Source organism: Notolabrus celidotus, chromosome 9, assembly GCF_009762535.1.
Source record: "Notolabrus celidotus isolate fNotCel1 chromosome 9, fNotCel1.pri, whole genome shotgun sequence".
Taxonomy (NCBI): Eukaryota; Metazoa; Chordata; class Actinopteri; order Labriformes; family Labridae; genus Notolabrus; species Notolabrus celidotus.
Window position 1 is genome coordinate 28,414,804 of NC_048280.1, and position 16,645 is coordinate 28,431,448.

The following is a 16,645-nucleotide window of genomic DNA, read 5'->3' on the forward strand; positions in this document are numbered from 1 at the left end:
ATCCTTGCTACGTCTGTTCTTCATACTAAAGTTGATCAGGCTTTTGGCTCCAGAACAACCTGGCAGAGAAGCTAACAGCTCACTTTCACTTCATCTCTTTATGATCTCTCTGCATGCCCTTGATCTCGTGGTACCTTTTTGCTCTAATTAATGCACAGAACTCACAGTGTATTAGGGAGCTCCTGCTGAGATTGGGCTGCAGTCCTGTTGGCACATTTTACATCTCGTTAGTCTCAAATCTCACTACTTTTTCCCTACGATTTAACTGCTTTTTTAAAACTCAGTGTTTGTTGTCTTTTCTGAAAATACCATGGCACATAAACACTCACTCCTCTAGTGTAAAAATAGCACCTAAAGAGAGGGAACATTTGACCGGAAGCAGCCAGGTGGACACAGACGTGACTCTGAATGAACAAAAAAAACTAAATCTCATTCCAATAAAACAAGAAATGGATCAACTCTGGTATTCTTACACTGACTTTAAACCTTGTTGTCGATATCATGTGTTGTAATATTTAATTCTCATCTGTGGTTTCTCAAAAGAATGGATCTATGTGATGAGCCAAGCATAGTATGGGCTCATCTTAGGGTTCAACTGCTAAATACACACATTTTAGGTGTGGATTTCATTTCCTTTTCTGTACAAAAAAATCTACAGAAACATTGTTTCATATAACTGTAAGTTTTGATTTTGGATCTGCAGTCAAATTTGATCCACTGAAAACTCTGGTGGAAATGCACTAAGCCCACAGCAATATTTGCAAGCCAGCAATATCATGAATATGGAAAATATAAAAAAAACTTCTTCAATCTGACCCGGCCCTAACCTCTCATACCAGGCTACTGCACCAGAAACTTTAGATACAGCTATTCGAAACAAAGCATGAAATAGTTCAATGTTTCAATCAAGAGTTATTTAAAAACAAATTAAATCATATTTCTCTCAAGGTATTTTCTCATTTAATTCTTGTAAGTCCCGCTGCAACATTTTCTCGCTCTCAGCTCATCAAATGAAGCGGCTACCTCAGTGGACCTTCAAATTGATTTAGTCAAGTTGGTGTTAATATAAAAGCCATGTACTGTCGGACATTTAAAATAGATCTGCTGAAAAACACTCCACATTTTGGTTTGGTTAAGAATGAGATCAAGGCTAGGTTTAAGTTATTAGCATCTCACATAATGTTGCTAAACATTTAATGTATCTAACCCAGTGGACAGATCTAACACACAAATGATAAATAAAAACAAGACAGATGGTATCTTCTAAGAGGCAGTCTGAATTCACTCTTGGTATCCTGCAGGCATCAAAGCTTGGTGTAATGGATGAAAGTCATGTATGTTTGACCTGCATAGCCATTAGCCAACACATGTGGACTTAACGTTGGTATCAAACTTTGGCAGCGAACCAAGGGAATTAGCAAGACACGGCATCTAAAATTAGGCTAGAGGGATATTCTAAAGATAGAGCGTCTAACTTAGCCGCACTGTTAGGTGATTGTAAGGAGTGGGAGCAGGCTGCCCACTATGACACATGAATTTATGCATTTCATCTGAGAGATGAGAGAGGCGAGCAGCAGTGTTGACCCTGCACCTGAGAGGCAGCTACAGTGCAGTAAAGTTAAAACACTTTTTAATAGGCATCAATACATTTTCTTTGTGAACACTCCAAAATCTGCGGCTGTGTCTTATTTTCTTTCTCTTATATCTGTACCTTATTTGATCTAGATTTGAGCCCTGCCAGAGACAGTGAACATGAACAGGTGTCTTTAAAAGACATCATATTGGTTTCAAAACGGTCCCATCACTTCTGACTTTGTCTTATTCCTCCTTTTCATTCATACAGGAACAGCTAGCTCTCATGGCAGCAAAATCATGGTAATAACCACTTTTAAATCATGTAGGATTTTCCCATTGTAATGGCACTGCTGGCTGCTCTGACTTCAGCGTTCACAGAGAAGATGCATGGAGACTGCAGAGCTCAGGAGAGTTTCCACAATGTGACGCCTGATTAAAATCCATTGAACATATAAAAAAATCTAACTTTTAAATCTTTCACAGGTTCACACAGATTGATATTGAAAATCTTTGTACCTAAGAGGTCACTTCTTAATGTGTGACTATAGAGTAGGAATGTAAACGTACCTTGTGAGACAGTAAAAACTCAACACACAAAAAGTAAGAAATAAATCAGTAAAATGAAAAAAGAATATTTCTACCCTTTTGAAATATCAGAAGGCTCCAATTAATTTGGAATTCTCTTGTTCAGCATCATTACTTGTCTTTTGTAGTGTGGTCTCTCCATCCTGCTCTGTTACAAGAAACAACAGATCCTTGGCCTTTTTCTTGCTGCAAATACAGCCAACAATTTTTAGTGTTAGTCGTTCTTTTAGCTGTTTTCAAACTGGTGTAGCTTTATGGTCTAGTGGATATACCTTTTTATGTCCTTTCAAAATAAAACCACATTCATTATCTAACCAGGAAATAAAGTTACCTAAAAAAAGGAAGTTAAAGGGCAAATCATATTTATATGGGGCATCTCTTCTCCTAAGCTTGAACATGAAATGCGTTAATTACACCCAGAAAAAAAAATCCTGAGGAAACTGTGTCATGAACCCAGCAATAAGGGTTAGCATTTAGGGGCCATGTGGTTGGGTTGGTAGCATCAGTGTTGACATTATCTGGATCTTGCACGAATGGAGCCTACATCTGTGGAACATGGCATGTTATAATGTAAAGAGGATCTTCTGGTGAATATGATGGGCGATGGGACACCAGAGCTAACAGCTAACCCTCCCTGAAGTGACATGGGCTTAAACACCAGAGAGGGGCAGTACCCAACTGATTACTCCAGTGCTGCACTGGCTCTCACTGCCCATCTGTCCCCATCTTCCCCTGGTTGTGGAGGACATAAGGGGCTGTTTGGAAGGCTATGTAACTTATCAAAGGAGAATATTGGTATGAGGGCGTGATGGGATGGGTTTCTTGACTGAGCACTTCTCCTTTTAGTAAAGCACTGGTCTCGTTACAAGAATTGTCTAACTAGATTAGTATATATTTTACATATATTTTCTAATGTTTGGTGACCAAACTTGTAATTCTATAACTATAAATAATTATTTGTGTCTTATTCTGTGACTTTTTTTATATAATACTATAGTAGTTATTAACATATACAGTAAATACACAAGTCAGAGGGTATAGTAGTACTTCCAGTGTAAGTCAGAGCCTGAAATGAGTTTGTATCACTCCTGGAGCACTGGTGAAGAGATATGCTCGTTAGCAGTCAGCTGATTTCTGCACACAAAGCATTCAGCGTGACTCTAGTTTGAGTTACTGTAGCTGCCCCCGCTTCTAACAGAAGCTGATAAGAATAATAGACCAGATCTGTGCAACATTATACTCCCATGCTCTTTCTCAGTGTATTAAAATTCAATGTGAAATGACCTCAGACACTCATAATCAATTCTTAGATTATACAGAAACATGATACCAGCCAGCACTGTCCTCCAATCAGCAGCAGTATAATGGACTGACCTGCTCATATTCAACCCACAATTACACTAATGACACTGCGACGCGTTGGCCTCATGATCCTGCATCAGAATGAAGGTATTCATCATGATAATTAGACAGCTTTCTATGGGGGAATGGGTTTATTTGTGTGTTTGGGCAGCACATCAGACTCCAGAGCACCTTAGCTAGATGGTCCCACACATGAATAAGTCATCACGTGAAGCTATCCATATTTCATCAAACATCCTCATCTATAATAGAAGCTGTTCCCCCGGCCCAGGTCCTCACCTGATGGGGGCTGTCTCATCGCCCTTGTCCAGCCACTCCTGTGGGGGTATGATGTACATGCACCACAGGCCCCAGTTGTAGCCATGGGCGGCATTGGCGTACTGCTGCACCTCAAACGTGTTGTACTTGATGTTGTCGATGGCGGGGAGGATGATGCGGGTGTGATCCTCCTTCATCCGGGTCAGGATGGGTTCAGACCTTTGAGTAGGAAAAGAGAGACAGAAGTTTAGAGAGGAAATGTCTGTGTTGAGTTTGCAGGAGCTATATTGCACAGAGGCTGAAGGTGGAGCAATAAAGAGATAGGAGAAAAGTCTGCTACAGGGCATATGATGAAGTGGTGCATATTCTTATTTTGCCCTGCGGAGGTATAAAGTTTTAATACTGCAACAATGTTTGACAGAATAACTCTGGTCAAGAAGGAAGTAAATGTAAATCTAGAGAGAAAGCAGAGAAAATAAGTACAGGAAATCAACCAGGATATTTTTAAACATTTAAAAAATAAAGAATTTTTACAGTAGAACTTCATTTCATTCAAAATAAAAGATTGCAGGAGCTGCCATGGATGACTGCAGATGTCGTCTCAAGTTAGAGTCCAGTGCCACACTTACATGGTTTCTTAGTCTGTTGAATCAGCATTTACTCGACATTCAAAAAGGATTGCCAGGATCCGCTTTCCTCCTCGGTTTATGATGTGAAGGTCTCGCGAAATGAATTTCCCCCAAACGACAAATAACATATCATATTCTCTATCTCCTGCTCATGAAAATGAAGTGTCAAAATGTGACACTTATCCAGCGAGAGACCTGATAAGAGGTAAAACCTGATAAAGCAAAACACATTAAGGGAAAAGAAAAGGCTTAGTCTGCTGCTGGGAAAACTATCAGCACTTCTTTTTTTTCTTTTCTGAGTGAGGGAATGCAAGTCAGTTTCAGAATAGGGCCTCGCTCCGAGCGCTGCATCACAATCTCCATCACATGGCTGCTGCTCTGAGAAAGCTCTGCCTGCCGCACATTCCTCTATAGAGCACATTCAGTGGAGAACAGGGGCCATATTCACAAAACGTTTTCAGGCTGAGGGTCATTATTAACAGACCAATTAGGGTGAAACATCTCAAAAAGATGGGACTGTCGCTCTACGCCTCAGTACCTTAATAAAGGCTCATGTCGGAGTTAATGGAGTATTTTACCGCTGGTTTTTGAGCCTAAGCAAAGAACAGTCAAGAGGACTCATAAGTCACTGGAACAATTCACAGTCAGAACTAGGGTTGCAAAATTCCAAGAAGTTGTAAACTTTCCATGGGAATAAACAGGAATTAACCAGGAATTTACTACATTGAAGGTTGGCTCTTAATAGGGAACTTAAATATAATTGCGGGGAAATATATTTTGGCATAATAATGACAAAAGCAACCAGATTTCATGCAAGTACAGTTGAATATCTATGCTATTCCTCAACAACATGCACATAGCACACTGCTAACTGCAGGACTATTGACCATGCCCCCTACATGCTCTGTGCATTCCTCCATCACATGCACAGATGATTTCTAGAATCCTGGACCACACTTTTGAATCAAATTTAATTTTATTATTTTGGATGGATGTCTGCTCATAACAATATAAATATTCATCCTTGGATACCTTTCCATTAAATTACCATCAATTCCCAGTTAATTCCCATTCATTCCCTTGAAAAAATTACAATTGGGAATATTTCCAAAATTCCCCAGCTTAACTTCCCTGATGTTTTAGAATCAAAGCGATGAAATGTATTTTATTGTGTTGACGAGTGCAGAACTTGCTAAAGAGTTGGGGACATTGTGAGGGGTCAAAATATTGGGGAATGTGTAGTATTACATTTTTACAGAGTTATAAGAAGACTTACATCTCCAGAAGGGAAATAATGGTTCAAATGTTTAGACAAGGAATGAAACATTTGTAGTTTCAAAATAATGAACTTTAAGTGTGCCTGTAATAAACACTGTACATAACACTGATGCCTGAGGAGACAGTTTGGCCTAACAGTTCAGGTGGGGGGCCCATAAACAGAGGCTGCAGTCCTCGTTGAAGAGGTTACTGGTCCTGGCCTTGACCTTTTGCTGCATTTCTTCCACCATTTCTACTTCCCCACTACTCCTTTCTCTCTGAAGCTGTCTAATCTAGTTACGGTAAAACACCAAAATGATGTATTACACCGCAAAGTAAAAAATAAATAGGAGAGTAGAAAAGTGGAAAACAGAGTTTAAGACTGAAAGGGGAAGAAGAAAAAAAAAAGATGAAGAATAAAGAAGAAGTTGAAGAAGATAAAGGAAAAGGGGAAGAAACAAAAAAGGAAGACTAGAATGATATTCAATCAAAGGAACAAAAGTTGTAAAGAGGCCCAATCTTTAAAGGCAGTTCAAACAATAATGCAACATGACTGAGAATTAAAGGATGGAAAGATGGTAAGAATATTATTAGAACATTGAGAGAAGACAATATCACTTCAGAGGAAACAAACACAGATGAAAGATGTGTAACAGTAAGATGAATAAAAGATGAATAAAGGCAGCAAAGGACAGAAAGCACAGGACATCAGAAGAAGAGGGCAAAGGGACAGATGAAAAGGTTAAACATAATAAAAAGAATAAATAAAAGAGAAATTAAAAATGTATCTAAAAGGTGAAAACACGAGTAGTCAGAAGCGATTTAAAAGAGGTCACAAATTCTGCCTGCCTCTTCTCCTCAGGCAGCTTGCTCCAAAGTCAAAAGCCCCTGACAGCAAAAATGTGGTCCCCTGTGTCTGTAAGCTTTGAACATTAGAGCAAAAAGCTTTGCTTTCTTAGTCTGCTCATGACATCTGCCTACAGCAGTTGTGTTCATTGTTGTGAGGAAGCAAAACTAAGCTCCATATAGGATCTTTAAGACTGTTTAGGAGGCCCTCGACTGAAGGATGAACCACTCTTACTTCTCTTTTTTTTTCTTTTGTTGGTCGACACCTCACAGCAGGCTCGCTCTGCTATTTAAAGCCTTTTTGGAGAGGGAGACCATGCTCTTGAGATCTATATGCCACAGATGTATGCTGAAGTGCTGCTGGCTCTGGATTCATTTGTATAATCTGCTCATGGTGAGAGATGATCTTCACCAAATCTTCAAAGCAATTTCTCATATGCCTTATTCTTTGAGCTATACTTTGAGATTCAAAAAAAAGAAGAGCAGGCAATTTCAAATTGATGAATGTGTGTTTCAAGAAAACTCCCACACCAACACCTTCTCTCTTTCTCTCGCCCACTGACTTTCTTTCTCCTCCTGCCCCTCACTCCATCTGCTTCTCCTCAAAAAGTGAAACCCATTTATCATCCAATCACAAAATTACTGCTTATCAAATGAAGTGAAGGGGTAGAGAGTACGGAGGGACAAGCTGTGCTATAGATTGAACCGTGTCAGTAAAATACAGCAGTAGTTACAGGAAAAGCCTTTTTCATGAGAGTGTTTGGTGAAAGTACAGCAGCCGCTTTTCTCAGAGGCAGATGGCTTGTTTTGTCTTCACTCCAAAGCTCTTATAGAGACATGTTGGAGGGTTTTCTCTTCTTATTCGAGGCTGTGTTTATGGCCAAAGCTGGGGGGTAAAAAACCGGCGGGTATCTACAACTCCCATTCAGCATACTTCAACCAACACAAATCATTGGACAATCTTCTCTTAAAACAGATGTACCTTCATTTTGGGATATGTTTGTGACTGTTTTGTGACTTGTCACTTATGCAATGGACGAGACGTGAAAATCACTGTTAAAGTGTATGTATATGTGACAATTGTGTGCAGGGTTCCCACTCTTTTCCAGAGATCATTTTCCAGGACATTTTCATTGATGATCAAGCTGGTATGACCGTCTAAATTTAGTTCCTAATTTAGTTCCTAAATAGTCTAATATCTTCCTCTCAGTGGAAGTCTACATTGAAAGACATGTAGTCTATGGCCATCAATGAAATCATCTCTTACATACTTAAAAAATTATGGCAAATTGATAATAGAATAATGCAACCACAGATGTACAGCACTTCACTTTATTAGTGCAACCAAGTAACAATGATGGGCAACATCTCAGCTTTCTCTTTTCTCAAAAAATATAAAATGAGCTAAGTAAAAATCAAAAGAACCAGCAAAGGAATCAGGAAGCTGCCTTACTGAAATAATTAAATAATAATAATGATCAGAGGATCAGTGCATTAATGACCTAAATAGAACTGAATGACAAAAATGGCCACAAATGTTTCTCAACTCAACTCAGACTCAAAATATACCTGCTTAATCACGATATTCATCCTGCTAAGTGGTCGATATAAAACAAAGCAAATGTGACGTTTTTTATTTGAGTTACCGTAAACTCTGAGAGATCTTCAAATACAGAGTGCGTCTTTACACCGGTGCGATTTTTTCAGAGATTTAAAAAGTTTAAACTGTCTTCCTGCATGGCGATGTCTATTATGATCAGGGAGGTCTACAATGTGGAGTTTCTGTGCAGCTGTGTCGCTCTTTTTGTTCAGTTTGTTTTTAGTATCGGGAGTTTGCACTCCTGCTAGCTAGAGCAGGGGTTCTCAAACTTTTTGGAGCCAGGGACCCCTTACAGGTGAGAAAATTGTCCATGGCCCCCTCATAATTGTAACACAGATTAAACACATTAGTGATGTGTTATGATCAAAAGCTGCGGCTCTGAGAGTCGATGCTTTATAGTGAATCAGAAGAGCCGGCTCGCATCAAGAGAGAGAGACAGCTCCCAGTTTTTTCCTTTCCCTCCTTAGCTCTCACAGTGCTCAGCTCCAGCTCTGCTCACAGCAGAACTTTGTTCTGATTGGTCAGCATGGCGGCCATGCGGCCAATCATATGTGCGGATATAGGATACAGGTGATGGAGGGGAGGCTGTGTATCCTGGCTACATCTGTTCCTTCAGAGAGAGTCTTCTCAAAGACAGGGCAAATACTCACTGAGAGGAGAAATCAGATCAGCCCATCCAAGCTGAGGCATCTGATTTTTCTCAATGCCAACCTGAGGACATTAATAATGTTTACTTGAGTTTGTTTCTGGTTCTGTTTGCTTGAGTTTGGTTCTGGTTCTGATTGCTTGAGTTTGGTTCTGGTTCTGGTTCTGTTTGCTCAAGTTTGGTTCTGGTTATGTTTGCTTGAGTTGGTTCTTTTTCTGTTAACCTGAGTTGGTTCTGGTTCTGTTTGCTTGAGTTTGGTTCTGGTTTTGGCTCAGCTTGCTTGAGTTCGGTTCTGCTTCGGTTCTGGTTCGGTTCTGGTATGGTTCTGGTTCAGTTCAGTTCTGTTCTGGTTTGATTCTGGTTCGGTTCTGGTTCGGTTCTGGTTCGGTTCTGGTTCAGTTCTGGTTCGGTTCTGGTTCCTTTTCTGGTATGGTTTGGTTCGGTTCCTGTTCTGGTTCAGTTCTGGTACGGTCCTGGTTCGGTTCTGGTTCGGTTCTGGTTCGGTCCTGGTTTGGTACTGGTTGGTTCTGGTTCAAGTCTTGTACGGTTCTGGTTCGGTTCTGGTTCGATTCTGGTTCGGTTCTGGTTCGGTTCTGATTCGGTTCTGTTCCGGTTCGGTTCTGATTCGGTTCGGTTCCGGTTCGGTTCAGTCTGGTTCGGTTCTGGTTCGGTTCTGGTTCGGTTCTGGATCGGTTCTGGTTCAGTTCTGATCTTATGGTAGTGTTCTGGTTCGGTTCTGGTTCGGTTCTGGTTCGGTTCTGGTTCGGTTCTGGTTCGGTTCTGGTTGAGTTTGATTCTGGTTCTCTTTGCATGAGTTTGGTTCTGGTTCTGTATGCTTAAATTTAGTTCTGGCTCTAAACCTAACCCTAATCCTAACCCTAACCCTAATCCTAACCCTAATCCTAACCCTAATCCTAACCCTAACCCTAACCCTAACCCTAACCCTAATCCTAATCCTAACCCTAATCCTAACCCTAATCCTAACCCTAATCCTAACCCTAATCCTAACCCTAACCCTAATCCTAACCCTAACCCTAATCCTAACCCTAACCCTAATCCTAACCCTAACACTAACCCTAACCCTAATCCTAACCCTAAACCTAACCCTAACCCTAATCCTAACCCTAACCCTAACCCTAATCCTAACCCTAACCCTAATCCTAACCCTAACACTAACCCTAACCCTAATCCTAACCCTAAACCTAACCCTAATCCTAACCCTAACCCTAATCCTAACCCTAATCCTAACCCTAATCCTAACCCTAATCCTAACCCTAACACTAACCCTAACCCTAACCCTAATCCTAATCCTAACCCTAATCCTAACCCTAATCCTAACCCTAACCCTAATCCTAACCCTAACCCTAACCCTAACCCTAATCCTAACCCTAATCCTAACCCTTACCCTAATCCTAACCCTAACCCTAATCCTAACCCTAACCCTAATCCTAACCCTAACACTAACCCTAACCCTAATCCTAACCCTAATCCTAATCCTAACCCTAATCCTAACCCTAATCCTAACCCTAACCCTAATCCTAACCCTAACCCTAATCCTAACCCTAACCCTAATCCTAACCCTAACCCTAACCCTAACCCTAATCCTAACCCTAATCCTAACCCTAATCCTAACCCTAATCCTAACCCTAACCCTAACCCTAACGCTAACCCTAATCCTAACCCTAATCCTAACCCTAACCCTAACCCTAATCCATCCCTAATCCTAACCCTAATCCTAATCCTAACCCTTACCCTAACCCTAATCCTAACCCTAATCCTAACCCTAACCCTGATCCTAACCCTAACCCTAACCCTAACCCTAATCCTAACCCTAATCCTAACCCTAACCCTAATCCTAACCCTAACCCTAACCCTAATCCATCCCTAATCCTAACCCTAATCCTAATCCTAACCCTTACCCTAACCCTAATCCTAACCCTAATCCTAATCCTAACCCTAACCCTAACCCTAACCCTAATCCTAACCCTAATCCTAACCCTAACCCTAATCCTAACCCTAACCCTAATCCTAACCCTAACCCTAATCCTAACCCTAACACTAACCCTAACCCTAACCCTAACCCTAATCCTAATCCTAACCCTAATCCTAACCCTAATCCTAACCCTAACCCTAATCCTAACCCTAACCCTAATCCTAACCCTAACCCTAATCCTAACCCTAACCCTAACCCTAACCCTAATCCTAACCCTAATCCTAACCCTAATCCTAACCCTAATCCTAACCCTAACCCTAACCCTAATCCTAACCCTAACCCTAACCCTAATCCTAACCCTAACCCTAACACTAACCCTAACCCTAATCCTAACCCTAATCCTAATCCTAACCCTAACCCTAACCCTAATCCTAACCCTAATCCTAACCCTAATCCTAACCCTAACCCTAACCCTAATCCTAACCCTAACCCTAACACTAACCCTAACCCTAATCCTAACCCTAATCCTAACCCTAACCCTAACGCTAACCCTAATCCTAACCCTAATCCTAACCCTAACCCTAACCCTAATCCATCCCTAATCCTAACCCTAATCCTAATCCTAACCCTTACCCTAACCCTAATCCTAACCCTAATCCTAACCCTAACCCTGATCCTAACCCTAACCCTAACCCTAACCCTAACCCTAATCCTAACCCTAATCCTAACCCTAACCCTAATCATAATCATAACCCTAACCCTAATCATAACCCTAACCCTAATCATAATCATAACTCTAACTCTAATCACAATCCTTATCCCAACCCTAATCACAACCCTTACCCTAACCCTTATCACAACCCTAACCCTAATCACAACCCTAATCACAACCCTAACCCTAATCACAACCCTAACCCTAACCCTAATCACAACCCTAACCCCAACCCTAACCCTAATCACAACCCTAACCTTAACCCTTACCCTAATCACAACCCTAACCCTAATCACAACCCTAACCCTAACCCTAATCACAACCCTAACCCCAACCCTAACCCTAATCACAACCCTAACCTTAACCCTTACCCTAATCACAACCCTAACCCCAACCCTAATCACAACCCTAACCCTAATCACAACCCTTACCCTAACCCTTATCACAACCCTAACCCTAATCACAACCCTAACCACAACCCTAACCCTAATTACAACCCTAACCCTAACCCCAATCACAACCCTAACCCTAATTACAACCCTTACCCTAATTACAACCCTAACCCTAACCCCAACCCTAACCCTAATCACAACCCTAACCCTAATTACAACCCTAACCCTAATTACAACCCTAACCCTAATTACAACCCTTACCCTAATTACAACCCTAACCCTAACCCCAACCCTAACCCTAACCCCAACCCTAACCCTAATTACAACCCTAACCCTAATTACAACCCTAACCCTAATCACAACCCTAACCCTAATTACAACCCTTACCCTAATTACAACCCTAACCCTAACCCCAACCCTAACCCTAACCCCAACCCTAACCCTAATTACAACCCTAACCCTAATTACAACCCTAACCCTAACCCCAATCACAACCCTAACCCTAATTACAACCCTTACCCTAATTACAACCCTAACCCTAACCCCAACCCTAACCCTAACCCCAACCCTAACCCTAATTACAACCCTAACCCTAATTACAACCCTAACCCTAATCACAACCCTAACCCTTACCCTATCCCCAATCACAACCCTAACCCCAACCCTAATCCTAATCACAACCCTAACCCTAATCACAACCCTAACCCTAACCCCAACCCTAACCCCAACCCCAACCCCAACCCTAACCCTTACCCTATCCCTAATCACAACCCTAACCCTAATTCAAACCATAACCCTTATCATAACCCTAGGTTTAGGGTGAGAATGATTTTCTAACAGAATAAATGCACACAATTGGGCAATTATAAGGCTTCTCGTAAAAACACTGTATGTAAAAGGGTTTTCAACACAAACCATTAGTTTTTGCAAAATTAAGGTAAAACATACGGCTACAAATGATCCTAAACTAAGAGCCGTTCGGGAGTCGAAAGAGCCAGCTCTTCTTTGGGGGCCGAGTCAAAAGAGCCGGCTCTCTGAAAAGAGCCCAACTTCCCATCACTAAAGTACATGCTTACTACCAGTTGCACTCTTAGTTGCCCTTGGAACTATTTGTATTGTAAAACGTATCAATGTAAATACTTCAGACCTGTACCATAGTGATAAACAGATAACACTTCAATTTGAATCAAGTAAATCCCACTTGTATACTTTAAAACAGAGGGTCATTTCATTCCTTGTGGACTCAACATGACAGCATTTATACTTTTCAAGTAATTGATCTTAAACGCTTTCAGAAAATTAACATTAACAAGACTCGCATATCCCTTTCGAGCCACCAAATGGTATCATAACAATGGTGTATGCTGTTTTATAATGACACAGCACAATTTTATGATTTACTAGAAATGTATTCAAATTATTTCACGGACCCCCACGCTATGGTTCGCAGACCCCCAGGGGTCCAAGGACCCCACTTTGAGAACAACTGAGCTAGAGTACGGTAATTGAGCCAAATGTACCATAAAACATAAACAATATACCCCCGTTTTCTGTGAATGCATGATTATGAAGTGAAGGAGAAAAGATGTGAAAAAAGTTGTGCAGTGTCGCTGTCTTTTCCAGCACTGGGTTCACTCAACTTTCAATGAACGGGGATGTGTTTTGTTAATAGGGTCAGGTCAAACGCAGACATGTTGGAATAATTTTCCAGGACTATATGTGATTTTCCAGGACATTTTACTTTTTCTCCCATTTTCCAGGTGTTTTCCAGTACTGGAAAACTGGTCAACTGTTTTCCAGGTTTTCCAGGTTTTCCAGGATGTGTGGAAACCCTGTGTGTGCTATATGTTGGCTACTGGTATCCTCTGATTCAGAGTGGTCCTGAGGGGCCAAGCTGACCTGGATGCCCTTTCAATCAACCTTTATTTATACTCGAGAGATCACTGAGGAGCAACCCTGATTTACAATGATATCGAGTCATTTACGGTGACATTTAAAAAACAGACACAAACAAGCAACAATGCATCAAGAGTATCAAAGTCATCAAATGGGATAATTATTATTATTTTCTTTTTTATTTGGATATAAAAACAATTAAAAGATCAAATAAAATAATAAAAGGAGGTGTTGGGGATTGACTATAAAAGCACTAAAAATAAGAAGGGCCGATGATACAAATGATACAATAATAAACACAGGTTAACCTAGCTAAAACAGTTTCAGAGCAGGGTTGAAAGGTTAAAAATTAAGATTTTGAATTGCCAAAAGTTAAAAGTGCATTTAATTCAAGACGCTGCTGCAACTTGTTCCAGGAGTCAGGAGCAGAATACCTTTGAGAATACCGTTACTGTTACTCTTATTACTGCTACTATTGACAAGTCTTCAAACAACTCCACTTAAAAAAACAGACGATCCCTTTTATATGTGCCATGGCCACTTCATTAGATTAAACTGTTCAATTGGATGTAATCATTCAATTACAGCTCTGCAATTCCATCTTTAGAGCGCATTCATGATCAGCTTGAGTTAAGACTGTCAGAAAGTATATGTTCAATGATGCTTGAACAAGTAGGGGATAATGTCTAGTGAATAGGTGATGTCACTTCAGCCAAGTAGCCCAACAGGCTGCTCTCACATCTGTGCCCGGTAACTGCCATCATTTCTCGACTCTCAAGACCAGCCCGAGCCAGAAACTAACAATGACCAATCAGAATCAAGTTTTTAACACAGCCAGGAAACAGAGACTAAGGCTGTTTTCGAAACTGCCTACTAAACTAGCAGTAGGTACTGATTTGTCCAAAATTCAGTATTTAGTAAGTAGTATGTAAACAAGAGCAAAATCTGCAGTGTCAAAACTCCCCGGATGTCTACTGATTCGGGAAAATTTCACAGTGTGCATCGGACCAGTCTGCCTCGCGTACTGTTTCCCACAATGCACAGCGCTTGTTCCTCTTTTTCTTTTCTCTTCTTTTTTTGGCGGAGGGAACTGAGTTTTTAGTAGCTGTGAAAATTATTAAATTACATATAAACCACTTCTCAGCTTTTTAAATCATAAGTGGATGCTAAAGAAGCAAACGCAGTATGTAGTAGGCGTTACCTGCTACGTACTACATCAGTAGGTAGTATGTAGCAGGCTGTTTCGAAAACAGCCTCATACTTGATCTCCTCTGCAGGTTAATGTGTCCTGGTAAAAACATTGTTTTATTGGTGCTGTCTGTTTGGAAAGATTTGAACAGCAGTACAGCATGTGATCATGTGAACCAAACAAAACTGAACAGCAGCACATTTTAACTCGCTTAATATATAATACAGGTAACACTTACTGTCCTGTTTTTACCCCCTAAAGCCAGTGTCAGGCCTGATCTCACACTCGTTCTAAAACTGAATAGCTTCTACATTCACACAGACGGCCAACAGACTGTGATTAACCAACCATCCATACCTTCACACTGCCAATGAAAATTAAAGCATCTGTTTTTCTTATGTTAGCTACTGAGCACAGGTGAAACAGCAGCCTGCTTGTTGGTATATGAGGAAAAATGAAGAGGTGCACATATGTTAATGCCTGCCAGAGACTGTCTTTGTTAGAAACAATAAAGTAGATCTAACAGGTGAACTTCAAAAATAGCTTTCTGAGGATAAAAGGACTGAATTATTCCTTTGTGTTTCCATTCCTGCAAGTTATTGAATTCTTTTTGAAATCTTTGATGTTTGGAGGCCGTTTGGCAAACTGCTTTTTCACTCGTGAGTGAGTTGTTCTACTGTTTGAAACAGACTGAGGGCCAACATATGTACTGTATGCGAGTGCTGGAATCAAGGCTCCACTTTGAATCTTATGCCTGTTTAATGCGAAGGTGTTCCTGCCGTCACCACAGAGAGGTTTCTGCTCAGTCTAAACTCTAACCTTGAGGAGCACTATCTGCCATCCCAACCTCTTCCATTCATCTCCCTGTGTCCTTCAGAAACTCCCCACAACTAACCACCCCCCACCCAGCACACCAGCAGCTCCTGTAGATAGAGACGCTGTGGAAATGAGGACACATCTGGTTTTGACAGCTGAGCCCGTGAAATTCCTCTTCCCGTATCTGCCGTTTCATTTGCATAACACCGAGAGGGTTATTCATCCACATCGGCCCAAATTATACTCAGTTTCATTTTACAAGAGCATCTTTCTCCTTCCAACAATGACTCATCCTATGTTGCGAATACATGTTGACAACCTCTTTTGCCGCCGCTCCACCATGCTATTTCTTGTAGCAGTTCATCTCTAAATCAAGAGCTTTTGATCCATTTCCATTCCAGTCAGGCTGTTTGTCTCTAAAAGTATCCGGTACCTTTGTGGAGCTAAACAAACATTTCACAGAACTAATGAAAGAGAATTGTGTGTAACAAGCCAGGATGAATACCAGCATACACTCTCAATTGATATCTGCATGACTCAGTCATAAAGAATTCTTCACCATCTGTCCTTCCTCTGTCCAGCGCTGACATAAAAACCCTGCAGCTCTCACCTCAGAGTTAAATGTTTTATGTTAAGGTTCCAGATTAACAGATCTCAAACCGTTAATGATTCAGAGCAAGGAATTATCAGATAATGGATTCTAACTGCGCCCAGATTCATGCCCCCAGAGCAGCAGGGCCCTCAGTGCCTAAAATAAGATCTTCTTAAATTCTGCATTGGACTCAACACAGTGGAAGATGTGAGCCACCCGAGCAGGAAAAAGTGTAACTGTTGGTTGCAGTGGTTTTCATGGAGAACACTGAGGAGGTATTATCTGTGAAAGACGGCTTGTGTGAATCTCACTTCCTCATAAGCTGATTTTATTTTTGTTTGAGTGATATCTGTTTCA

General features: G+C 40.9%; 1 protein-coding gene across 2 annotated transcripts in view; it reads right to left on the minus strand.

The window, feature by feature from the left end:
* galnt9 (polypeptide N-acetylgalactosaminyltransferase 9) overlaps positions 1 to 16,645 on the minus strand; it is a 138,741-nt gene that overhangs the window by 51,628 nt on the left and 70,468 nt on the right. For both annotated transcript variants that reach the window (XM_034692643.1, XM_034692644.1), the window contains exon 5: positions 3,802 to 3,999. In XM_034692643.1, coding sequence (XP_034548534.1) covers positions 3,802 to 3,999 — 198 coding nt within the window. The remainder of the gene's footprint in view (positions 1 to 3,801; positions 4,000 to 16,645) is intronic.